Source organism: Lutjanus erythropterus, chromosome 4 (genome assembly GCF_056507025.1).
Source record: "Lutjanus erythropterus isolate fLutEry1 chromosome 4, fLutEry1.hap2, whole genome shotgun sequence".
Lineage (NCBI taxonomy): Eukaryota > Metazoa > Chordata > Actinopteri > Lutjaniformes > Lutjanidae > Lutjanus > Lutjanus erythropterus.
In genome coordinates this window covers 39,954,607-39,976,282 of record NC_139320.1, presented here as the reverse complement: position 1 = coordinate 39,976,282, position 21,676 = coordinate 39,954,607, and the positions used below count along the sequence as shown (strand labels likewise).

Sequence of the window (21,676 nt, the reverse complement as noted above, 5' to 3'; positions counted from 1 at the left end):
GCGGTTATATCAGTACAAACCAGTCTCAAAATTAACAGTGATGATGATGATTGAATACATGCATTTTAAGAAAAAACATTTTTGGTACTATGTGTAGCTTTTGCCGAGAATCACTGTTGGACTATGGTGATATTTTGTACATGCATGCTTCTGCTGCGACTCTTTTCTTCTTCTTTTTTTTTTTAACATTTTTAATTGTAGTTTTATTGTGTTTTTTGTTCTGGCCCATATGTGGGCTTTAATAAAATTTTAACACTGTCTTAACAGGGCACTCTGCCAAGTTCGGAAGCTACACCATGATGGACCTCAAGACCAACACTGTTGTTGACATCCAGTTGGTTCAGGTGAGTGGAATGAAATCAAATAGTAATAGGGCTCTGCATTTTACTTTGGAACATATTTGTCCATATAACATTTTCTAATAATCTTTATCTCAATTTTTGGTGGGAACAGAGCAATGAGGTTGGTGGTAGCTACCACATGGTGAAAGAGGGTCTCAAGAGGAGCCTGACATTGCTGCACGCACATGGTGTGACGCTGGATTGCATTATCACCGACCGTCATCCACAAATCCAGAAATTCTTGAGAGAGGCCAACATCACCCATTACTATGACGTCTGGCACATGGAGAAATTTATTTTCATGTGCCAACACGAAACACATGATCAAAACCACACACGTAGTAGCTTTTACTACAAATGTATTAGGCACACAACAGTGTATGATTGTATATAGTGTCTAAGTAGCATATGAAAGATGCTTAGTGTTGTTATAGTGTAATGCTATGAGACAATTGAAAACTAATTGTTGATTTTAAAATAATGCACTTCCATATATCACTCAATTTATCTTTCATTTGGACTTTTTTACTGAAAAGAAATGTGTTTCATATGAATTGTAGGAATTTCTAAAGAAAAAAATTGGAGAAGATCAGCAAGATGAAGGACTGTGAGAAGTTACAGAAGTGGAAGCGGAGCATCAAAAACCACATCTACTGGACTGCAGCGTCATCAACCTCTATCCTGAACCATGTACAGGACATCCATACGCATGAAGAACATAATCGATTACAGCATAGACACGCTCCATTTTGATTTTCCGGCCACAGCTGGACCATTAAGTTTTAAAATTCAAAATAACTTCCTAGTAGCAACCAGCGCCATAGCAACCAGCAAACTGAACGTCATATTGAATTGTGGGAGAACGGGGCAAGAGTTGTCAGGAGCTGCTGACGCTGTCACCTCTGCTGCCCAGCTCTGAGAAAGGGAAGAGAATCACCCAGTCTTTCCCTGTTGATTAAACACAAAATTTAATTTATTCTAGTCGATCAGTAAGAAAATACTCAGAAAGCAGTTAAAACTGAACACAGCTTACTAACTGACAATTTTAAACACTGTCTGAAAAAATGAACACTGCACATTAACCTACAAAACATGACAATATCTCACTAAATGCTTCAGCTTTTCAGGCCGAAAAGGATTACAGTGTCTGGGGGTAAACAACATAGTTTACCTGGAGCAGTGCTAGCGGCAGTAGCTGCTCTGTCTGCAGGTTAATGTCAGTGTCTGTGCTTAATGTGGTCACACATCACTCCAGACGAGTGGTTATATATCAGATTATTCTATCACAGCCTACATTCAACTTTATTTCCATTTTCTATATCAAAACACTTTTTCCCCTCTTTCCTATTGTTTAGAAAGTGAAAATAATACTTCTGCAGTGTAGCTGCAGCTTCTAGCAACTGTCTTCTGCTCAAGAAAGTGCAAATAAAGCTGCGATTAATCGATTATTAATCCATTATTAAAATAATCACCAACTATTTTGATATGAAGTGTCATAAAGTGTCCAGATTTTCAGAGTTTTAGCTTCTCAAATGTAAATATTGTCTGATTTATTGAGTCCTATTATGACAGTAAACTGAATATCTTTGCGTTTTGGACATAAGACATTTGAAGACGTCAACTTGGGCTTTTGAAAACAATGCTCAACATTTTTCACCATTTTACAGACCAAATCTGTGATGAAAATAATGAAATGAAATGATGATGTGATGAAAATAATTGTTAAATGCAGCCCTACCACCAGCTAGAGATGTACAAGATTAAACGTCGCCACCCTCGCTAAACGGCATCAGGAATACTCGTCGGTGTAACTATTTATCAATATCTTATTCATGTGCAATGCTGGTTAACTGTTGCCTCTAAGGTGTCATGCAGCTGCCGGCCACTAGTTGGAGCTGCAGCTGCTTCAGATGGCAGCCCCTCTCGCTCTGATGTCCCACCCACCCCCGGATGTTTTTCAACTCTGCTGAATGAGGCCTAATCTATGAAAAGAGGTTTAGATGATGATAGTTTGAGTAGCTGTCATTCATTACTTCCCCTTGCTCAACATTTAGCAAAAATCACTACGATGAACTGATTGTCAGCAAAATATTTCATCATTGTTTTTATGGTGTCAGCCAGAGTTCATCTGACAATTTCCTGTTTGAAATTTTAAAAGGTCATTCTCCCACTCTGTCATAAAAATGAACCACCAGAACAACAGCACACAAATGATCAGGGTGACAGTGCAGCACAAGTCAGTTCAGTATAAATCAGTGTATTGACAGGACGATGAAAAAACACATTTAACCAGAGAGACAGAAGAGAAAAGAGAGAGAAAGTCATTTTCAATCAAGTCCAAAGTAAATATTCCCTGAAACTCTTCAGAGTTCAATATAAAAGCGCAACTTTCCAGGTCTTCAGCAATAAACAGTAGAAAGAACTCAGTTTGTTCAGTTCAGTATCTCAAACTTTGGTCCGAGTAAACCCTCTTCACCGAAACAAATCAAATTAGGATCTATGGGAAAGTTTTAGTGGTTCAGTTTAGTAAAGAGTAAAAAGAGGAAATCAACTCACCGACAAAGTTAATTAGAGATCTGTGGACAGGTGTCAGTTGTTCGCTTCATGCTCAAACAGAAAATTAAACCAAAAGTTTGTGAAAGAAGAAAATAAACAGAAAAAGGGGGGAAATAAAGGCCTGGTATTCACCAACTCACCTGCCATGAAGGGAGATTATTGATCAGCTGGTCTTTTCAGAGACTCACGTGACATTTCTCCCCACGCCGTCTTTCAGAAACCGTCACTTCCGTTTTACCTCCATTATAAAGGAAGCGCCTTGGGCCGACTACTTGAAAAACGGTCAGTGATTGGTTGTCAGGATGAACAGGTGACAGGGGTGTTTTATTCATTAAAATTCATTAATTTTCCGGGGGCAGTACATATTATTTAACATTACTATAAATATACCTGAAATAGCCAAAAGGCTAATTTTTTATTGACCAGATGTAAAGTTGGAAACCTAAAATCAATATGAAAATGAAGAAAGAAGTAAATTAATTAAATAAATCTGCCTGATAATCTGGGACAGGTCATTTTGAAATGTGGACGCTGATTAAAAAGGCCTTTGCATCACATGTCAAACTCAACATCGACAACTTTACAGAAACATTATGAAGAAATGAAAAGAAAAGAAAACTGGATAAGAAAATGTTTTTAATTCATAGAAATTTCATGAACTCATTAACTGAAAATGAATAAAACGTCAGTACATTTCTTCATAAAGAATTTAAATAAAGCAAACATCAGATATCACATATCTGTTTCTTTATTTTTTTTAATTTTAGTAATATTTTATTCTCCTTTATTTCTTTATTTTATTTCTTTATCATTCTGTTGTGTTATTTTAATCTTTATTATTCTTTTTCACGTGTAAATCTTTTATTTTCACATTTTAGGGGCCCGTTAATAAACAAGCTTTAATAATAACTTTACCAGAAAAATAAGTAAACATTAAAAGGCCTATAAATTAAAACACTGTTTTAAAGTGTTTTAATTCAGAATGATTTGCACAGTTTTATTTTTATTTTACAATATTTATATTGATCTTGTTGTGGATCATTAGATGGAGGATTAGAGCTGCTGTCATCAAGAGCCAAAACTGAAACTTCCTGTTGGGCCATGAGTCAAAAGCAAACACCCGATGTGTTGTATAGATACAAAATGATACTAAGATCCCAACGTCCATTAACTTCCTGTGCAAAGAGTCGCTTTACCCGTCTGCTCAGATTATGAAAAATAACTAAAAATAAAGGATCCTGTTTTTATATTATTGTGGGGCTTTTGCCTCAAGACAGGTGAAGGTAGACTGGAAAGGTGAGAGAGACAAAGAAGACGACAGACAAAAATAAAACTGCATAAATAACAATTTATATATTCGTTCTTAATTAAAGCTAGAAACATCTGGTGGACCGAATCAAACATTATGGTGAGCCAACTTTGGTCCAGGTGCCCCAGTTTGAGCAGCTCTGATCTAAATAAAGACTAACAGGCTCCACAGAGTCCAGATGAGTCTGTTTTTTACTTTCAATAACTGGATGGTTTGAGACAATTAGAGGCATTTTTCATTCTCACTTATGTAAAGTGCCTCTAATTTGTGGGATACTTAAGTACAGGAGTACTTAGTACTTAGTTACATTTCACCGCTGAAAAAAAAACATAACATCTAAGTACTTGTTTTGTTTAAGTGAACCCAACTCAAGTACACTGAGTTTGGCAGTTTTTTCCACCTCAAAGTACAAGTAACTTATTTAAAATGAGTGTTAATAACAAGTTTATAAAAACTGAGTTAGGTGAACTCAGTATTTGTATTTAAACTTGATGTTAGTATTTACAGTGTTTTCTCAGTTAGGTGTGCAGCTAGCTAACTCTGGGCACCACTCATTCACCAACTGATCATAAGATGAAATTTCTTATTAAAACCCACTTACGCAGTTTTCGCAAGATTCTGGCATTCACCAAAGTTTTCTTATGTGGCATTTATTCTTAGGTAATATAATCTAAGAACACAGAACACAGAATCTAAGAACACTCAAAAGCACATCTGAGTTCTAACATACTTGTGCAAAATAATTTGTACTTGCATTTTCTTCAATTCCATGCTTGTATAAATTGTAGGATTTAAATTACAGAACTATTTTTGCAATTTATATTTTAAATAATTAATTTCAATATTTTACAAACCATTATGGTCTATAAAATAAATTATTTAACTTTATAGTGTGATTATTTATAGCTTACAATAATCTCAAGAGGGAAACATGTCACATAACAGATTTCAGTGCATATCTTGATTTTTTTAAAATATGTAATAATTTTTTTAAGTGTCTCAGAGTTCTTGGCCAGTGTTGAGACTATCTGTGTAAGTGTCTGTGGTTGTGTGGGCAGCATCTTAGATCAGCTGTGGGGCAGTTAAATGGGACCTGGAGGTAAATAAATGATAAGCTTTCTCACCCAAGTGTTTAAATGTATCAACATTTCATGGTTTTACCACCTTTAGATAAAATGTACCATCAAATTATGTTAATTCTTAATTCCACTATCTTTACATTTTTGTCTGGGAATTGATGCTTCGCCAAGCCCCGCCCTCCTTAGTTACTGTTGCTAAGCCTGCCAAACCTTCCATTCTCACACTGGTTTGCTTTACACTGATAACTGTGGCAGATATAACATCGAAATTGGGAACAATTGTTGAAATACGAGGCCTTTGAATCCTTAGACGTGTAAACAAAAGCAACTTCTCATTTCTAGCTGGCACCGGTGGGTTTTTTTTCAGCTAAAATAATGAGTAAAAAGCAGATTTTATAAGTGTAGCTGGCTGATGTAAGCTAATGCTAACTCCTTGACTCAGCCGAAAAGTCAGTCTCCAGCTGATGTTTTAATGTTTTCATCTGACGTTATAAAACAAGAACCCTGTGAAAAGCGTAAATGTAAAGTTATCTGACAGTTGTGTACATGACTGAGGGTAGAGCTAGCTTGCATCTCAGCAAACATTGGTCAGATGATGAAATACGGGGGGGTATATCTGCGTGACAGATGACAGAAATACACTCAATAACAGGGGAAAAGGACACGTAGGGACTCAGTTAGTGCCGGGCCAGAGTATGATGCATTGTCGTCGACCCACTTTGATTCTGCATCAGCCCACATCTTCCTCCTCAAACCTGCACATGCAAGTGTTATCTAACAAGTTTGTCTGGAGGTAAAGTTACTGCAGCTAGCATTAGTTAGCCAAACATGCTAATATTTGCAGCTTATGTTAGAGCAGGTGAACAAGAATTAATTTATTCACCACTCATGTGCTCTCGAGTTTCACGTGTTTGAGAAGCTACCAAATAGACATCACGGTCCAGATTTGTGAAACGAGTATCGCTCTTCTCAGCAACAGCTTGACAGCTCTCGTCACGTTTGCTAAGCTATGATTGGACAGTTGCTGTTTGGAGGTGGGGCTTAGTGAAGGGTCAATTCTTGATTTCTCTCTCAACTTCGCTCTGTGTGCACACGGCCCTGCAGTCTCCTGTCTTTATATGGGCATTGGTGTGGTGTTTGCCTGAGGACAATGGCGTTGATTAACACAGATAAGAACAATTCTGCAGTTTAAGGACACCTTTGTTAATCTCAGTTTGATTTTTCTTAGGGCCTTTCCTCAGACCAAATGTAAAAAAAAAGGCCCTCTGTTCATAACAAATGCATGTGCACAGCTGTTCAAACTGTGAGGTACAGTGAGGTGCAATTCTGATCTCTGATCTGCATTTGAACGCAGCATGAGTGTATCACTCAGATGAAGAGTCTTGGCGAGCCATATGGTTAACCAGCGCAACACTGCAGCAACTGATGTCACAGTTACGTGGTTTGTTCTCCTCATCTCTGAGTGAAGGACTCACATTTGTTACCATGGACCGCTTTTCACACAAGACCACTTGAGCTTCAGTTGTTCAGAGTAAACACACAATAAATCCAACACTACAGACACCACTGGGCCTGCTGTGTGCCCTGAAGTGTTAACACACGGACATGGAAACCTACACAGTCGACTATGTGCTTTTCTTTATGATTCATTGAAACGTAACAACGTAAAAGCATGTGCGTATCAATTTGTGGGGCGATTTTGTGGCATGCACTGGGTGAACAAATCAAACATACTAAACATATCAGACAGTTTTAAAAGATTTATGAATAAATAATTTTTGTAAGGTACAGAAATAATTAGAAGGAATGTAAAACACACTACGGTGATAATGTTGTTCTCGGTTTTTCCTCATTTTGTATTTTTTATTTATGAGGTTATGTTAATCAAGTATTAAGAAGCACTGTGGTGTAATTGCAGGGTTGACTGCTGGGGAGGAGAGCAGATTTATGTAATAGACTGATTATTGATGGATTAGTATAGATTAGGATTAGGGGTGAGGTTAGCAAGCATGTTGTATCTTCCTACTCCTTTTTAAAGTGCATATGAGTATCATCTGTAAATTTAAATAACTAAGGCAATATTTATTTTCATTATGTGTCAACTAAATATTTAATTTTAACTGTATGTCATTTAAGTAAAAATTAGTAACTTCACTGAACAATTTTGCTGACACAGAATTGACCAGTGGCTTATAGTGGCTAATGTTAGCCAATGTTACCTAACTTAAGATAGATGCTGCTGTGTAATTAGCATGACACTTTCCCACGCTTGTCTACTGATGTTACTGTTAGGCTACAATTTAAAATGTCATCAAACCATAATTACTGTTTATAGATGGTAGCTGCTGATCAGCAAAAGTTACATGCCCTCCTTTTAAAGAAACGGTTTAATATTTTTGGAAATAAATTAGCTTTCTTCTCGTCTTTTCAGAGTTGGAGGAGAAAACTGATTCAACTCTTACGTCCCTACACTAAATATGAAGCCACCAGGTTGTTAGCCTAGCTTAGCACAAAGACAGGAAATGGAAAAACAGTGAGATATACAAAATATAAAGTGTTAATAAGTGAGCTTTAGAGGTGCTGGAAGGAGGATTTTATTACCTTTGAACCCAGTCAGTAGAGCAGTTTACCTGTTTCCAGTCTTTATGCTAAGCTCAGTTAGCCTGTGCTAGGGGTAGCTTCATATTTAATTTAATCTAATCTAACTTTTGGTATAGATACAAATAATGTTCCCCACATTATCAACTGTTCATTTTAAGTACAACCCAGAGCTTGGTTCTGCTCAAGATTTCTTCCTCACTACTGTTGTCAAGTGCTTGCTCATGGTGGGTCTCCGTAAATAAATTATAAAGAGGACAGGACACTGCACTGTATGAAAAATACACCTATCACCACTTTTAAGGCTCACTAATTATATCTTGTTTGTTAAAAATTGAAAAACCTTTGGACTGACACTGGAGGTAGTTTCCTATTTACTTGTGCAGACATGAAAGTAATCTCAAGATTTTCTTCTAAATCTTGGAAAGACACCAAATAAGCTTTTCTTCCCCAAAAGTCAAACTACTTCCTTCAAGTGAATATTTCTCAAAAGTGTAGATTTATTTTCTGCCATTTTCTGTCCGTCAACCAATCTATTAATGATCTCAATGACACAATAAAAGGCCACAGTGTTATAAGTCAACAATTAATTTTTATTTTATCGAGTTTATACGATTTTGGTTCTGTAGCAACCTACTGGGTAATTCTAATGAAGTGCAATTGTACTCAAGCCGGTTACAGTTGAGAGCAATGACAGGCACACGTTTTGTGCAAATTTAACAGCATTGGAACGGCTCCTACATATACACAGCAAAAAATACATGCCAGAGGAAAAAAAAACAATACTAAATCAGTTTACATTGACAATAGTTAGGAAGACTTCCCGTAAACACAATGTCTATCCAAGCTAACACTTGTGAGAAACACATTTCACCCATTGTTGGAGTATGGGAGAGAAAAAACTGAGCAAACATTCAGTCTTTAGCGAGAAATGTGTGGTGTTATCCAACTGTATGAACTAAATCCTTCCAATCTGCCCTCCGAAAGAACACGTCAGAACCCAAACAATGTGCACTGCCATTTCAAACTAATTAAATCGACATGACAAAATGAAAATAAATGCACTAGACAAAAAGAAACACCTGCTTGCAGCTGCTTTAAGAAGTCACAACTCCAAATGTCTTTCCTGCATGTCTGGCAGTAGACTGGCAATGCAAAAAAATATATATATAAAGGTTTGGGGTGAATGCAACTTGAAGGTATCACAAGCCACACAAGACGACACAACCATCTGAAACACACAGGGGTGTTAGTAGCCTTGGTGGAGCTGACTGCAGATGTTTTTATCTATTATTACCTTCCTAACGCTGCTTTATAGCAAGCACTAGGACAAGACACACATAGGCTCTGTCCAATATCTACATAATCAAAAGTGAATGTTAAGTAAATTATAGTTGTTTGTGTCCGATGATGCTTAAAGAAACCGTGATTATTATCCTCCAAACATGCAGAAACACAGGATTATAAGACTGAAATCTAGGTAGGTGAGTTGGCAGATTTTGGTAACCAGTCTGTTGTGTTATTACTCGGACGTTACAGGCTAAGGTCTGAGCTTTATTCGCTCTGTCGTCCCTCACAGTGAAAATTTAAGAGCTGATCAACCTGGAAATGCTTGCACTGGCTTGTGTTGGTTCCAAAATGTCAAGTGTGTCGGATATTTTGACATCTTTTTCTGAGAGCGGCTGCTAGAATTTCACATGTTCATTGTGTTCATTTCAAATCCAAATTGAAAACGTTAAAGGTTTTGCATTAGTATCTACAGACCAACATAACTCCTTTAAATTAGTAAGACAGCAGTAATAAAGTGAACTCATGCTGTATGTTCTCCTCGTTCCACTATTTTTTGCCCCTTTAACCAACTTCTTTTCATGCTTGCACGTTAAAATCTTGATGATGAATTGTTAAACTGGTGCACGCAGTATGATTTTACCATCTAAACTGACAGATGGATTCTCATAACAGGGTCTGGCAATGCCACTTGTGAAGGAAAGCAGATGCACCTCTACATTCTACAGCTTTCCTTTATTATACAATCAAGGTCCACGTTTGAAATCTTTTACAACCTAGAATTTAACAGCATCAACAAAAACTACTTCAGTTGCATTCAAATGGCAACTATCGAAAAGTAAACTTACTGTAACATACATATTAAATAGTGTATAGTCCATGCAATTGCGCACGGCCGGGTTTGCATCGTTATGGTATGTCGTTATTAGTGTATGGGAGACATCAGCCACCAGTGCATTTCCGATTTAGGTTCAGGGAGAAAAACTCCCGTCAGAAAACCCATCAGAAACTTCTCAGCCAGACTTGAAGAGCAAAATGGCCACTTGGCCCAAGTAGAAGTAAATGAAATGCTTTGTCTCGTGGGTGACGTAGCTGCCGAAGTTCCTCCCGACGATGCAGTGCCAGGTGGGGTTGTACTTCTTGTCAAACTCCTGAAAAAGGTCAAGAAGAAGAAAATCAGTGAACTCCAAACAAAAATACAGAACCAAAGGCTGCAATCTCCAAATCCTGACACCGAGGTTGTAGCTGCCACTGAGCGTACTGCAACCAGCTTTTATTTTCATTATTTTCTTGATTTATTGATTTCTTATTTTGGTTAGAAAATTGTACATTATTGTATGTATGGTTTTATGCTTATTGTATGGATTGGACATGATCTGTTTTATACTTTATTTATTGTGTATTTTGTGCTCTATCAGTGAGTGGTTTTACTAAATAGTCCTTAAGTGAATTCACTTAGGTAAATCTTGAATATACTTATTTTTGGGATATAATGTCCAAAGAAAAAAAAAAAAAGCAAAATGCCCACTATTATGTCTCAAAACCCCAACTTGAAATCTTCGAACAGTTTCTTTCATTCGACAAAGAATCTAAAACCCAAAGATATGAAGCTCGCCATCCCGCATATGACAGAAAAAAAAAAAATATATATATATATTTAAAAAATCATCAAATTCTCATATTTGAGGGCCTAAAAAAAATTGTTCATTTTGATAGGAAAATAGCTGAAACATATTAATCAATAAGCAAAAAAGCAGTCAAAAAATAATTTAAGGGAGTTAAGTACTTAACCGAGGCCAAAAAATAAAACATTGATCCCAGAAAAAAAATGCAAATTAAAAATAAATAAATAGAGGATTCAAAAGACTGTGAAGCTATATTTTAGTCAGGCATTTGATAAATATTCTATGGCCATTGTTTACATTTTTCTCATTTAAAATGTTATTATTGATATTTTTACTTTTATGCTGTCTTTTGTCTGTTATACATTATCATGTTCTATTTTATCATTTTAATTGTATCAATTTTATTTATTGGTCAATTTATTCATATTTTGAGGGCATTTGTCTCCAGTTGTTTAACCTTTATAATTGTCCTTAGGAATTTGAATTTAGGTCAATAAATAAATAAGGTAAAACCTTATTGATCCCAGTGTCTAAAAACTACAAATTAAAATAAATAAAGATAAATTAAAGGATTCAAAAGACTGAAAACTTCCTTTGTAGACTGACTTATGTCCTGATAAATATGTTGAATGGCTATTATTTAATAATTTTCTATTTTACTTTTTCATTGTCCTTTACATGCTCTACTGTTGTTATCACTTCAAGTTTATCAATTATATTTTTATTAGATTTCTTTATTAATTTTTTGTCCATTTTGTCTCCAGTTGTTTAACTTTAGGTTTGTTCTGTCCTACTGGATTGTCAGTCACTTGTAAACCTTTATGAAAGGTGCTGTACAAATACTTCTGATTGATTTTAGAGCGAGAAACATATTGATCAGTCAATATTAGCCTTTCACAGCTGTAACTATAGCTATATTAATATCACTGTATCTGCTGACTGCTATGAAAACCTCTGACATGATGCAGATTGTTTTTGAGTAGATTTTATGAGTATTTGCCATTTTGGACAATTAAGTTCATTGATAACCTTTAATTAGCCCCAAAAAATCTAGTATCGGTAGGGCCCTAATTGATTTTAGACCCTCATGTTGGAAAACGGTGTCCTTAGAACATAAAAATACTTGTGGACACCATCATTGGGGTATTAATATTCATAAACACGGTGCAGTAGGGGGTACTTGTGGACTCCTGACCTCAGTAATTAAAAAAAATCCAGCTACGGCCCTGATGATAAGAGCCTCGTCTCCACACTGACCAAAAATAGATCAGAGAATAAAACAGGCTCTGAATTTGCGGATCATGTGCCAATGATGTAATAAGCTCACACACTCACGCGCGCGCACACACACACACAATCACAAACACGCGCGCGCAGAGCTCCACTTGGTTGGATCCATCCATGCACACCGTCCGTCCTGTCTCACCTTCTTGATGTAGGCTGCGATGTCCTTCTCTATGTTGTACTTCTCCATGGCCTGGGTGGCACAGTCCACCGCGTCCTGCTGCATGTCCTCGGACATGTCCGCGTTCTTGATCACTGCTTTCCTGTCAGTCATGGCTGAGGATGAGGAGGACGGTGTCTGCTGAGGAAGAAGAGGAGCACTGCACTGAAAATTAACACCACACGTGGTGATGATGGGGATGGTTTTAGGCCAGCCGGACGGATCATCGCAAACATCAATCATATACGTAGGAGACTGGCCGCGTTTTCTCTCGACTGCACTGATTCATGAGCTTAACTTATCCTCGTGTGTTTCTATGTATATCCTTAACTACACGATGACTTGAGCGTTGCATAGATTGGCTGGGAAACTTGATACAGGTGGAGTTAAATTACTTGGTAAAATCACTTTCGGATAAAAGCAGCTGCTGCATCAGGAGAGCAAAAGTATCCAAATGTAGCTAATTAATTATGCGCACACGCTAACAAAAACGCCAAATATATGAGTCTAAGCGGTCGAAATGAATTAAGTCGTGCAGTAAAAGCTCAGCATCACAAGAGAAACTCGAATCAGAAATATGTCAAGACATACAAGTCAAGATTTTTTTCACATTAGAAAATCTGCAACTCACCTTTTCTTGAAACACTTCTCTCCAAGAAATAAATATGTATTTCACGCAGCCGGCCGGGCAGCGGGGGTTAGGTTTAGATGATGCTGCGGCTAATTGCTTTTTAAAGATTTACACAATAAGCATGTAGGTAGGTTGGCTCTCTGCTGTGCTGCTCCGACAGCTCCCCGCCCCTCTGCTGCATGCCGCAGCCTGCCATTGGCTGAACCGCAGCCTCCCCGTGTGTTGCAAGCGTTTTTCTCCAGCTCCTGTCTGCCGGCATCTTATTTCATCCCACAATGCATCATTCACAGTGTACACCACCACCACCACTGGCTGTGGGCTAAAAAGGAAACGAGACCTTGGCTGCAGGTAGGTATCAGTTGGCTGGCTGGCTCTCTGTGTGTGTGAGTGCACGTGTGTGTGCGCGCGCGCGCGTGTGCAGGGTTTTTCATCAGTCACCGTCACAGCTCAGAGACACTGGAGCTTTGAATACTGGACATATGAACCTATGTTGTGTTTTATGTGACATGTACAGCTGCAGAGGAGCCTTTTATAAAGGAAAACACAGCCCAATTATCTGCTCTATATGTTTAAACTACAACTGCAACAATTAATCGATTATTATCAACTATTAAATTAACCACCAACTATTTTGATAACTCATTAATCATTTTGATTCATTTTTTAAATAAAATATATCCAAATTATCTGATTTCAGCATCTCAAAAGTTAATATTTTCTGGTTTCTTTACTTCTCTGACATTTGAGGATGTAAACTTTGGGCTTTGGGAAACACTGATTGACATTTTTCACTATTTTATGAGCCAAATAATTAATATATTAATCACAAAAATAATCCAACAGATTAACCGATAATAAAAGTAGTTAGTTGCAGCAACTCTAATTTCAACTTTACAATAAGTTAGAAATCATATTTGAAAAGGAACAGGTCACCTCAGAAATACACATTTCCCCCTGGCCTGTTGTGCTATTTGTTCATCTAGATTTGTTTTGGTGTGAGTTGCAGAGTTTTGGAGATATTGGCCATAACGATGTCTGCTTTTTTTCCTCCAGTTAAATCATACTAAATGGCACTTGGGTAGTTTTGCTAAAAGCACCAAAAATGCCTTTGAAAAATTCAAAACCAGTGTTTCTTAAGATCATGGGCCAGATGCTCAAGACAATCCACACACCTTGTTGTGAGCATCACAAGCCAAGTGCCATTTCGTTCATTTGTATTGGGAAGAAGGCAGACAGCTCTACAGTCAATATGTCTAAAACTCTGCAACTCACAGCAAAACAATCTGATAAACAGCACTACAGGCCGGAGTATAACTTTGTACTTTTGATTGTAGGGTGAACTGTCCCTTTAAAGATAAATTCAGGTAGAGTACTGTCGATTAATCTGTTCATTATTTTCTCGAGGAATCAATTAGTTGTGTGGCTCATAAAACAGTCCCTCCGAGAAGTTCTGATTGCAATAATCGACACAAATTCAATCAATTCCCATCAATTCTGCAACTTGAAATTTTGTATTATCACCTCAACTTTGACCAATCACAGCCGCACCTGCACAAACATCATACACATAAGTCTCAATGAACCAACTTAATGTTTACTTTTTTTTTTGTCACAGGTATTGAAGAGTACATTTATCAGTTATTGACATTAATCAATATTCTGTGCTTTCATATTTTACACTTCCTGTTTTGACTAATTTCAAGCTCCAATAAGATTTTACCTCTGTGTAATACCTGCACTTCATTTGCAAATAAAGCACATTTTGTTGGAATGGTTGTAATTTGCAATTTTTTGTAATAGGCTTTTTAGGAAGGTTACCTAGAATACTGAGAATAGAGTGCAGTTTTATTTCCCTGGAACAAGTCACCTTTGATTTTTAATGCATTTGTCACTTGCTCCTCCAATGTCATTGCACAAAATGTCTAAAAACATGCATCACAATTTATTTATTTTTTGCTATCACAGGAAGTAAACAAAACATTTTTCACATTTCAGCAGAAATCAGAGAACTTAACTCAAAAATTACTCAAACCAATTAATTCATTATCAAAATTGTTGTCACTTAATATAATCAATCATTGCAGCTTTAGTGGCCTTAATTACATAAAGTATAAAAAGTTTTAAAATGAGTCACATTGAGTGGGTATGTTTCAAATAACAACAAACTAAAGTGTCCTTGTTTGAAAATGTTTTATTGAAAATGCTAAGAGAAAAAAAGAAAGATTAAGCAAAATAAAACATACAAACTACTTCCCAAATAAAACCCTCTCCCAACCGCCCCATTTTTAAAATTCCTTCATACCAGGCATCTACGATTCCATCCTTTGATCCAACTTCCTGGTCCTCAGTTTCGTTTTCTTGTAAAATAAAGAAATTAAATTGAAAAACTTTGGGCCTAATAGGAAAAAAAAGTGTTGCTCTGGGACTCCCGTTAATTAGTTCTGAATTCAACTCTCATTTGAATCCTGGAAATCTGATCCCGTTCCGAGCATCCATCCTTGCCTATCCCTTCCCTAATCGATCCACTCATCCAGCTCCAAGGATTGGGATCCACTGAGCCACTCCTCCAATCAAAACCTTGAAATGCCAGGAAGAAAATCAGAGGCAGACTGTTAGAATAAAATGTCACGATTTTTGGGCCTAATTTTTTTTTCCATTCTGAGCACTCATGTCAAGATCAGATCAAGAAAAAAATGCCACTGAGCACAAAAACTCCCTGAAGTTACAAATCAGTTTAACCAATGAGGACATTTAAAGTTAAAAGTGGGACGCTTTTGCAACAAAGTAGTGATTCAAATTTTTTTTTTTACATTTGACAGCAAAGATGTTACACTTACATCACAACACTTGATCTAGGACTGCTTATTCTGTCACAAGCCAGGGTAGCATGTTAAAAATTGTGTATATATGTATATATATATATATAACAAAGTACAGCACATATGGCTTTGTTAAATATGACATGCATGATATGGCAACCTATCAAAAAAACGTTCAATTTATGGAATATGAAGCGTACCATTGCCTCGACCTGATTGCTCCTCAATTAGATGTCCTATCCTGACCATACAAATGAAATGTGCTCCACAATGGTTTTATTCCAAATCACTTTAATCCTTCTCTTCAGATGTCTAAAGGAAGACACAAGGGTAAAATACAGTTAAGCATTGGGCTCCCCATCCAAACAGCCCACCCCACATATCCAATTAGAAGCTGTTTTTTTTAAAAAATAAACAAAAACAAAACTCAGTCAACACTTGCAAAAACGTTGGGCGTGCAGATGACGACAACTCAACGTTTTTGAAGTTCAACACGGCACAATTATTTCTATTGTTGCAAAAAATTTGAGAGACAGAAAGAAGGGGAGAGAGGAGGGAGAAAACAAAAGGACAAAGCAGCTGGAGAAGGTGGGGGGGAGAAGGGTGGGGGAGAGAGAGAAGGGGAGGGGGGGGTACATCTACATACCAAGATCATCCACAAGGACACCGGAACATGAAATGCAAAAAATTAAAAATCAATTGCTGACATCTGGAGAAACTCAAAGAGGTAAAAACAGGAGGGTGTACATCAAAAGGGCAAAACATCGGTGGTAGAAAGGTTTAGGAACGGGAGCGAGAGCGGCTGTGACGAGGCGAGTAGCGGGGCGTTCCTCTGCCACGGCCACGGGAATTGCTGCGACTGCGGCTGGCGCTGCGACTGCGACTCCGGCTCCTGCTCCGGCTGCCACGGCTTCGGGAGCGTGATCTTCCGTAACTTGGGCTGCGGGGACCGTCTAATTTCACACGAATGTAAGCAGTCTCTCCCTGGCAGACACAAGAGAACTTGACATTGAAAAGACAACATTCCTTCCTGTGGTGGACATACCATAGATGGAAATGAGGGCCAGGTGTGCGTCAAACATGTGGCATTTCCTCAAGTACTCACCTTGACACAGCAAAGAAACATTATCCCTGACAATCAAATCAGTACACATACCTCATGTGAGCGGAATTTGGTGTTGTCCAGCTTTCGAACGGCATAGGTCATGTCTTCTTTGCGCACAAACTCTACAACTCCGGTTCCGTCTCTGAAAACGTCTGCGTAGCACACATCGCCTGCTTCACGCATGTGGTCCTTTAGGTCCTGCCAGCTGCCACTCTGAGGGAGCCCTAAAACACACAAACAAAGTCATGTCACCTGACACCTGGTAACCTTTTCATTTTTGTTTACAGGTGAAAATTGCAACACTACAGATGTAACAATATACTGAATATCACAATTAAAAAAACGTTTCAATACTTTAATGGACGGTGACACATCTGTTGGGATATTACATGATTATTTTATAAAATAAAAGAACTGCTGCATTGTTTTGCAACTGTACACAATTCAAATAGTTTTTTTTTTTTTTTAAACGTATGCTTAGGTCATGACTGAAATTTTACAACAAGAAAAATGCAGTATACATTGGATTTATCATTTGATAAATGACATTTTTAAAATCATCATTTTCTCTCTTAATATCTTGATAAGTATTGTACATTTTTATGGTGATATTATTGTACTTTGTGTTTTTGATATTGTTACATCCCTAACAACGACACATCTTGTTTCTCCAAATTTCAGCTACAGAGTACATGATACAGGAATTTCAAATATTTTAAAATGTTAAAATGCAAAAAGGTGGAAACTCTTTGAAGACACCAAAACAGCCCTTTGTGGAAAAAGGTCCCAGAGTATTTGAGTAACTGGGCAGGGATGACATTACCACTATCACCTCAGCTATGTCTATTAGGTGACAAGTCACAAATACCTCAGATTTCAAATGAAAGGTTTCTGGTTGTCATAGTTGGCATTATAACTGCTTTGCATTATAACCCCTAAGTTAATAGATTTAAAAGAATGGGCAAATCTGATGATTAAAAACAGCATCATATGAACACATGCTTAATAAGATACATGGCAGAAATAAATCCATAGCTCCTGTCTGGGACCATTTTGGACACATATCACATTCAACTGACATCCTCTCCTAACCATTGATGTTCTCTCAGTCTGTGTGTGTGTTTTTTTTTTGTTGTTGTTTGTTTGTGTTTCTTTTTTAACTGTTTTGCCATGTCCTTTTTCTTATTTAGATGTGCCTTGCCATGTAAGAACTAACAACAAGTGATTGGTCTGCTCACTTTGAATTGCAAATGATGAAGTGATGTACCGAAAAGCTGATATTGAAAATAAAAAGACACCGAAACAGTTTCACACTAAGCCTTGCATGTGCATGCTTTTTTATAAGTTATTATTCTATCTGCAAGATATGGTGAGAAAACAAATATTGCTATTATTTTAACTGGTATTTTGATTGAAATATGATTCAAAATTGGTGGAAATGGATTATTTTGCATCACAATTTTCACTGAAGAAAACTACTAAAATCTTGTTGGTGTGACATTTGTTGGGATCTCCACCAACAAAATGTTTTCTTACACCTGGAGAACAAGATTTTTAGGCCAGGGCATCTCAGCAGAACTATAGCGCTTCATTAAAATGCTGTTTTGTCACACATTTTACCTTGAATCAAACAGCTTCTGCAATTTTGATATTGCACTCCACAAAAATGGTACAGTACACATCACAAATAATGCTGCAGAATAGGACATGGTAGTTTGCTACAGTTCATGCCAGGGCTGCACAAACAATCTAAATATAACTGAAGTGTACTGTACTATTTTTGTGGATATTAATTATCTTGTACATATAAAGTTGGGACAAGATATGTAGTTTAATTTAATTTTTGGGGATACCTTCTAAACATTTGGACAGAGAATGATCATTGCCCCCATCAAACAATAACAAAAAACAAATAAATTCACCTACAAACTCTGAACTTGAGATAATTAAGTCTTACAGCCACAACAGAATGTTAAGGACTCATTGGTTTGTATTATCAGCAATGCATTACTTTATAATAAATAACAAAATACTTTACTTACACTGTGTACATCTTGTATTACCCTACTTCCAGACAAATCCAGTTTCAACATCACATGCAAACTAAGGAAGAAGTTTGATCTCAAAATGAATATCGCTTGACCATTATCATAAGAATTTGTCCAGAGGAAATGTGATGGATGAGACAGTCACCCAAGCATTTCATCTATCTAGAATGTACATTTGCAGGCATGATCCAGTCTTATTTGACTGCCTTAAATGCAGAGCACACGAAGACTAAGTGATTAAAAAAAAAACAAATTATACTGTGATTATTTTTACATTGATTGCGATAAGCATTATTATTTTAGTAGGAAGAATAATTTTTCATTTTCATTGGAAACATAAAAAATATGTGATTATTCTGAGATTTGTACCAAACAAAAATCCATACTCAGAGTTCAATAATATTTCCAATAACTGTTCAGCTCTATAGCATACTTAACATCCCAACAATCTGGAGTGGAGTTCAAAATAGAGCAAAGTCTGTTGAGAACTTCTGCACCCACTCTTTCACTCAACACAGATGCATTTGGCAAAACAATCCCTCAGAGCGCAGTCCAAGGGATAGGCTTGTACAACAACAAACATCCTGTATAATAGCCAAATTAATGAGTGACTAGTTTGCATACTTACCCGACACAATGACCCTGTACTCTGAGCGTCTGGATGGCGGCCCGTATCTGCCTCTGGGAGCTCCACCGATCCCTCCAAAGCCGCCTCTTGAGCCCCTGCCGCTCCGAGGAAACTCCACACGCAGTCTGTAGCCATCGTAGTCGTAACCATCACGTCCATAGACTGCATCATCAGCGTCCCTGTTTAACAACAAGACGGCACGGCTCACACATCAACACATGGAGCGCAGCGAGGGTTAACATGCACGGACACAGTCAGCCATGTTAGCGGCTAGCCTGATCTGGTTTACGGTTGCTAATCCGCCTTGCAGACATGCACGTAACCAGAGAAGTTAGGCTTTAATGAAGGACAATAAAGTTTATGTTTAAGTGGCCGCGAAGAAGGCAGGCTAACATAACTATTAACGCTACACCATCAAAAACGTAACCTTATGAGAGCAACTTATTTACAAGTCAGACACAACGCAAAGTTGGTGTTAGTGTAAACTACACGGACATACCGTTAAGGACGCATTACAAACATTGGCCCAAAAGCGTTGTTTTGAGATAAATTTCCATATAAAAACAGGTTAAAATGCAAAACCGAAACCGAAAGAGCACACGCGCCACATTTCTTTACTATCAGTATGTATATGGGGGGCCAAGGAATAGTCTGAGCCCGCGGGTCGTGTGTTTAACACGCGAGTTGGTTAGCCACACAATAGGGCTGCCTTTGGCCTAACATGCTAACTGTTAGCTTAGCATTAGCTTCTCACCTGGGGTCTTCAAACTCAATGAAGGCGAAAGGCGGCCCTCCTCTCCTGTTCTTCAGATCGATGTCTCGAATTGTTCCGTATTTGTAGAAGACGTCCTCCACGTCTTTGGTGCGGATATCAGGAGGCAGATTTCCCACATAGATCCGGCAGTCGTTGTTCCCAGCAGGGCCTCGCACAACACCCGACATCGCTGCTAACGGACAGCTCGCTCTTTATTAAACTAAAGATAACGGCTCGCTGATTTGTAAAACGGCTGGTGGAGCCACACCGAAATTACACTCCAAAGCGACTCGCTGCAGATCCTCGGACTGAAAATGAGGAATGGATCAGACCGATTTTACGGTGCAATGTGGAGGATATTTCCTGGGTGGACAATGCTGTGAGCGGGGCTCCGTCTACTCCTGTTTTTCTTCAGGACCCGCGCTCCTCCACCAAGAGGAGGCATTCATGAATACTGCACACACTGCGGCCACAGCGGACACGTCCGCCTCACAAAATAGTCCCGCCAATTCACCAGGTGTAGTGATAACAACCAGTTATTGATTTAGTAATAATGTCGCTAATAAAATGATAGTATACTATAAGTATTTTTTCATTAATTGTCTTATTTATTGTGTTTTTAACAGGGATATCGCGAATATTTAAAAATGGCGGTAAATGCACCAAATGGCTGTTTTCACTCTATTAGAGGAGGGAAAAAATGGGACAATCGCGAAAATAGGCTACATAGTTTCAGAAATGGTTTTGTATTTAGTTTTAAAATATCACATTTCAATGTAACACATGTATGGAAGCCTATTTCTATCAATGTGATGCGGGGAAATAAAGTAATTATGATGAAAAACAATATTGAGTTAGTATCTCAAAATGATGAGAAACCTCAAAAACAATGTTAATATCTCACAATAAAGAGAAATGTTCTCAAAATATGAAGCTAGTTTCACAAATAATTTGAAACTTTCTCAGAACAATGATTTAGTATCTCAAATAAAAAGAAACTTTCTCTAAATAATGAGAATTTTTCTCAAAATATGGAGCTATCACAAATAATTTGAAACTTTCTCAAAATGAGTTAGTAGCTCAAAACAGTGACTTTGTATCTCAACATATTTAGTTTGTATCTCAAAACATTAAGCTAGTATCCCAAATAAAAAGGAACATTCTCAAAATAATAACTTATGCTGCCTTCAAATGGAACTCATTACAACATGGGAAGTCACACATGACTTGTGAACATGATAAATACTTTCTGACCCCATCTGTAGGCAGCATTATTATCTAAAAATAATGGCTCAGTATGTAAGTCATTATACTAACTCATTAATTAAATAACTTTTTTCATTATAATGACTTACAGGTCCTTTATTTTTTCATCACGTTGGCAGAATTAAATGGGTTTCCCAGCGTACACATAATTTATGTTGATGTAAAAAGGTAAGCAAAGTTATATCT

The 21,676-nt window shown here is 37.4% G+C and overlaps 2 protein-coding genes across 5 annotated transcripts; both read right to left on the bottom strand.

The window, feature by feature from the left end:
* Positions 1-9,889: 9,889 nt before the first annotated feature.
* Positions 9,890-13,083, bottom strand: dynll2a (dynein, light chain, LC8-type 2a). Of its 2 annotated transcripts, none has more exons than XM_084717954.1 (3): positions 12,871-13,083; positions 12,222-12,380; positions 9,890-10,321 (listed from the first exon to the last, which is right to left on the bottom strand). In XM_084717954.1, exons 2-3 carry the CDS (start codon positions 12,351-12,353, stop codon positions 10,184-10,186), a joined length of 270 nt encoding a protein of 89 aa, XP_084574080.1. In that variant the 5' UTR covers positions 12,354-12,380; positions 12,871-13,083; the 3' UTR covers positions 9,890-10,183. The 2 variants fall into 2 exon arrangements, with proteins under 2 accessions (XP_084574080.1, XP_084574081.1); XM_084717955.1 differs by having other exon boundaries at positions 12,222-12,377.
* A 1,960-nt stretch (positions 13,084-15,043) lies between these two features.
* srsf1a (serine and arginine rich splicing factor 1a) lies at positions 15,044-20,628 on the bottom strand. Of its 3 annotated transcripts, none has more exons than XR_014769999.1 (5): positions 20,225-20,628; positions 19,471-19,649; positions 16,846-17,018; positions 16,336-16,673; positions 15,044-15,447 (listed from the first exon to the last, which is right to left on the bottom strand). XR_014769999.1 is itself a non-coding variant. In XM_084717952.1 (4 exons), the coding sequence occupies exons 1-4, from the start codon at positions 20,410-20,412 to the stop codon at positions 16,470-16,472; spliced, it is 744 nt and encodes a 247-aa protein (XP_084574078.1). In that variant the 5' UTR covers positions 20,413-20,628; the 3' UTR covers positions 15,964-16,469. The 3 variants fall into 3 exon arrangements, 1 of the variants encoding a protein (XP_084574078.1); XR_014769998.1 differs by lacking the exon at positions 15,044-15,447 and adding an exon at positions 15,964-16,001; XM_084717952.1 differs by lacking the exon at positions 15,044-15,447 and having other exon boundaries at positions 15,964-16,673.
* Between the last annotated feature and the right edge of the window lie 1,048 nt (positions 20,629-21,676).

Bases quoted from the DNA above. Each gene is read 5' to 3' on its own strand.
- dynll2a (XM_084717954.1), bottom strand. From the start codon at position 12,353: ATGACTGACAGGAAAGCAGTGATCAAGAACGCGGACATGTCCGAGGAC. The intron at 10,322-12,221 runs GTGAGACAGGAC...GACCTTTTTCAG, and splicing joins TCGCAGCCTACATCAAGAAG to GAGTTTGACAAGAAGTACAA.
- srsf1a (XM_084717952.1), bottom strand. From the start codon at position 20,412: ATGTCGGGTGTTGTGCGAGGCCCTGCTGGGAACAACGACTGCCGGATC. The intron at 19,650-20,224 runs GTGAGAAGCTAA...GTTGTTAAACAG, and splicing joins ATTGAGTTTGAAGACCCCAG to GGACGCTGATGATGCAGTCT. The intron at 16,674-16,845 runs GTATGTGTACTG...TGTGTCTGCCAG, and splicing joins CCAAATTCCGCTCACATGAG to GGAGAGACTGCTTACATTCG.